This window comes from Benincasa hispida, chromosome 1 (genome assembly GCF_009727055.1).
Source record: "Benincasa hispida cultivar B227 chromosome 1, ASM972705v1, whole genome shotgun sequence".
Lineage (NCBI taxonomy): Eukaryota > Viridiplantae > Streptophyta > Magnoliopsida > Cucurbitales > Cucurbitaceae > Benincasa > Benincasa hispida.
This window is the reverse complement of record NC_052349.1, coordinates 38983830-38987643: the sequence shown is the minus strand read 5'-3', so window position 1 is coordinate 38987643 and position 3814 is coordinate 38983830. Positions and strand designations below refer to the sequence as shown.

Genomic DNA, 3814 nt, shown 5'->3' with positions numbered 1-3814 from the left:
TAACCATAAGAGTAAAATATTGTGAGAAAAAAAAATACAAGTTTCAAAAACCAAAACCAAAAAATAAAAATGGCTACCAAACGAAGTCTAACTTTTTTATTTCATTTTAAGATGCAATTCAACAAAATATCTTTAATTATGCCTCTTTTAAAGATGCAATTCAACAACGATAAGAAATCCACCCTATTTTTTCAAATATTTACAAATATTTTCATGATATCCTATAATTTTGCCTTTTTTTAACACTGATTTTAGATAGAAAATACTTAAGTGTTGTCTAGGCTACACCTATTTTTGTACCGTTCAAGCAGTTGTCCAATAAAAACGTGTCATGTGGCAATTTTTGTAAAAAAAAAATAATTTTAGGTGTAAAATAGAAGTTGCATCTAATCATTGCTCATTTGGGATTATGTAGTGAGGGTTATTCGTGGTTGTTTATAACAACTTAGTAGATTTTCATGTACAAAATTTTACATATTACATAGGATACACAAATTTTCCCAAATCCCACAAGCATTCTTAAGATATATATATATATCAAATTACACACATTATTTATTATTTGAGAACAAACCAAATAGAAAACAGGCAGAGTATTTTAGGTCTCACACACATTTAGCTTATTAATTGTGTTATTAGGGTTTTAATTAGTTCTTGTTAAGATAAGCATCAACGCCTTTGGAAATTCTGACAAACAATTCCATGTAGTTTTCTGGTGAAGGCACATTTTCATAAGCCTTTTCATACTCAACGGTCCATTTTGCAAAGCTTCCTCCTACTTTGTTTAAGCCTCCATTAACAGCTTCAAGCTTTGTTCTCAGCACTTTGTAATATTTTCTCATATCTCCTTCAACAGCTTCATAGATTATGTATCTCTTCGTATCATCCACAACTCTCATTGACCATTTTTCTGATACAAGTTGATGTCCTGTTTTTCATCGTTCAATTTGAATAATAATAAGAAGAAGAAAAGCAATCGATTTTAAATCGAATTTTCTCGAAACGAATAATTCTATTAGATCTAATAAGTACCTTGTGTCAAAATTGAGAAATTCTATGGCTCGAATCTTTAGTATTCTTTTATTTATTACATGTGTCTACTATTTAAGAAGAATACTGTTACTATCATTAACGGCATGCATTACACATTGAAGTTTATGTCAATTTGTTCTTTGAACCAAACTTTTAAAATTACAAATTAGTTTAACCACCGATGGATAACCATTTGATTTTTTGTTTTTGTTTTTAGAAATCAAGCCTATAGATACAAATTTCAATTCTGAAATTTCTTTCTTTGTTATCTATCTTTCACCAATGATTTAAAAAATCAAGCCAAATTTTGAAAATTGAAAAAGTAGCTTTTAAAATTTTGTTTTTGTTTTTAGAATTTGGCTAAGAATTCAACCATAGTACTTAAAAAAGATGCAAATCATTGTAAGAAATGAAAAGAAAATAAACTTAATTTTTAAAAACTAAAATCTAAAATTAAAAATTTAAGGTTCCTAAATCATAACTAATGGATGAACTAATATATAGAGAGAGAGAGGGGCTTAAAATTGAAAGATTTGAGACTATTGTTAAATATAAAATTTAAAATTTTAGCAACCTACTACAAATAATTATACTTATTAAAAATTTCGAAAAAATCTTATAAATAGTAATTACAACTAAATTATACTTATTAAAAATTTAGAAAAATTCATATAAATAGAAAAATCCGAAATTCCAAAAAGATTTATATTTTGAAACTTTTTGTTATAAAATTTAAATATTTTAAAATATTCTTTTATATTTAAAAAGATTCCTATAATTTAACTGTCATTAATTTTACTATAAATATATCAATATCAGTAAATAAATGTTGATTCACTATCATTTCATGCAGCAATCATTGGTCAACTAATAATATTCTTCTAACTTGTTTATATATACAATGGTTTCTTTCAAATCTTGTTTTTATGATATAATATATATATATATATATATATATTATATATATAATATATATTAACTAATTACATGAGATATGTAGGCACCAAAAATGAGCATACTATATCATTTTGTTGAATATATAATTTGATTGTTTTCTCTCATTGGCTAAATATTGTGAGTTTTTATTTGTTTCAACCTTAATTTTGAAGAGAAAATGCATGTATTGGATAAAATTCATTCTTGTTCATTTTCTTTCTCACTCTCTTAAAAATTTGATATAAAAACTATTTAAAAAAAAAACAATACATGATAGATTTTAATTGGATGTTGTCTAAGTCATAGAATAGATAATACTACACCCAAGTTTTTCTCTTTATTAAAGGCATCTAAGTTGTTGAGATAAGAATTTGCTGAACAAATATTAAATTGTAAAACAATAGCTAAGTTATGACCTAATTAGGTGACCATATGTTTCTTTTCCAAAAGTTGAAGGGAGCAAAATAATAGGTATGTCAATAAAGTTTTCTTTTTCTTTGGTATCTGTGAATATCCAAATCAGTTGACGTGCACCTCGATTAATATTATGGAACAACCCGTCTGACCTTGTAACATTTGGGTGTAAAAAAAAGTTATAGGATATATTAAATCTTAGGAAGGTAACCATGATAGATTGTACTCATTTCTACTTAGCCCTTTATCAAACTCATGTCCTTTAATTTCAACTAAACCAACTCATGATGGCTAGATATGTCACAAAGTACGTGGACCAAAATAATTATTTCTTAAGGGGTGTTTCCAGAACTTGAAGTTGGTGGAGTGGGCAATTAAGCCTACCACATGTTTGGGGTTCCAAATATAATAGTTGTGCTTACAATTATTTATAACCTATAATTATTATTTAAAGTTCTTTTTTTGCATAGTATTTACTATTTCCTATCCAGACTAAAATAGTTTGCATCCGAACTACAACTCAACTTAAAATAGTTTACGATCCAAACACAAACTATGTTATAACCATAAATTAATAACCACCGACTCTTATAACCATCGACTAAAATAACCTAAGTAGAAAAAATATGTATTAATTAGGAGAAGAGTAATAATATTTTACCAAGATGGTATTTAAATTGTATAACAGAGCCAGCAGATAAATGTTCCCCTTCTACAAGGTGAATGCTTTGGTACAGCTCAGGAAATAGATTGACCAAATCTCCCAAATGGTTCCTGAAGAAGCCATAGAAGTTCTGAATAGGAGATTTTAGCTCAACCTTTGCCACAATAATGCTATCACTTTGGCTCATTTTCTTTTACTGTGATAAACTACAAGCTAAGAGGGGGATTTTATACTGAATTTTGAGTGAATATTTTATTTATGATTTCAAACACCACTTGGTAAATAATATTTGGCTAAATTTTAACTTTATTATTCTTTTATCACTCTTGTGGATGTTGATAATGCACACTTTTTTCCCCACTTGTTGTATTTTAAAACCCACCTATTCAACTATTTCTTGTTTTTTATCTTCATTTTTTTCCCTTTTTATAGTTTAAATGTAGCATTAAAATATGTAAAAACAATTATCAAAAGTTTATGTTTTCCAAATATAAATAAGTTTCGATACAAAATTAATCACAATAATTCAATTGTTTGTATTCTTCAACTGTTTTCCTAATTTTATCTGCAACGTTATTTCCCACTTGGGTATTTGCCTTAAATGATGCTTCATCTGAAACACGAAACTAAGACGTGATAGCTAAAGAATTTTACGCATGCTCCCTGACTAGTGCAACGTTGTTGATGACCTTCTTGTAAACATAAGGTTCATCAACATTTTGATCAAAGTGTTGGGATTGGTATCCTAATTCTTCCAGAGTCTCGTAG

The 3814-nt window shown here is 27.3% G+C and overlaps 1 protein-coding gene across 1 annotated transcript; it reads right to left on the bottom strand.

Moving 5' to 3' along the window:
- Window positions 1–647: 647 nt before the first annotated feature.
- On the bottom strand, window positions 648–3233 carry LOC120070202 (kirola-like). Its single transcript, XM_039022067.1, has 2 exons — window positions 3044–3233; window positions 648–928 (listed from the first exon to the last, which is right to left on the bottom strand). The coding sequence occupies exons 1-2, from the start codon at window positions 3231–3233 to the stop codon at window positions 648–650; spliced, it is 471 nt and encodes a 156-aa protein (XP_038877995.1).
- Between the last annotated feature and the right edge of the window lie 581 nt (window positions 3234–3814).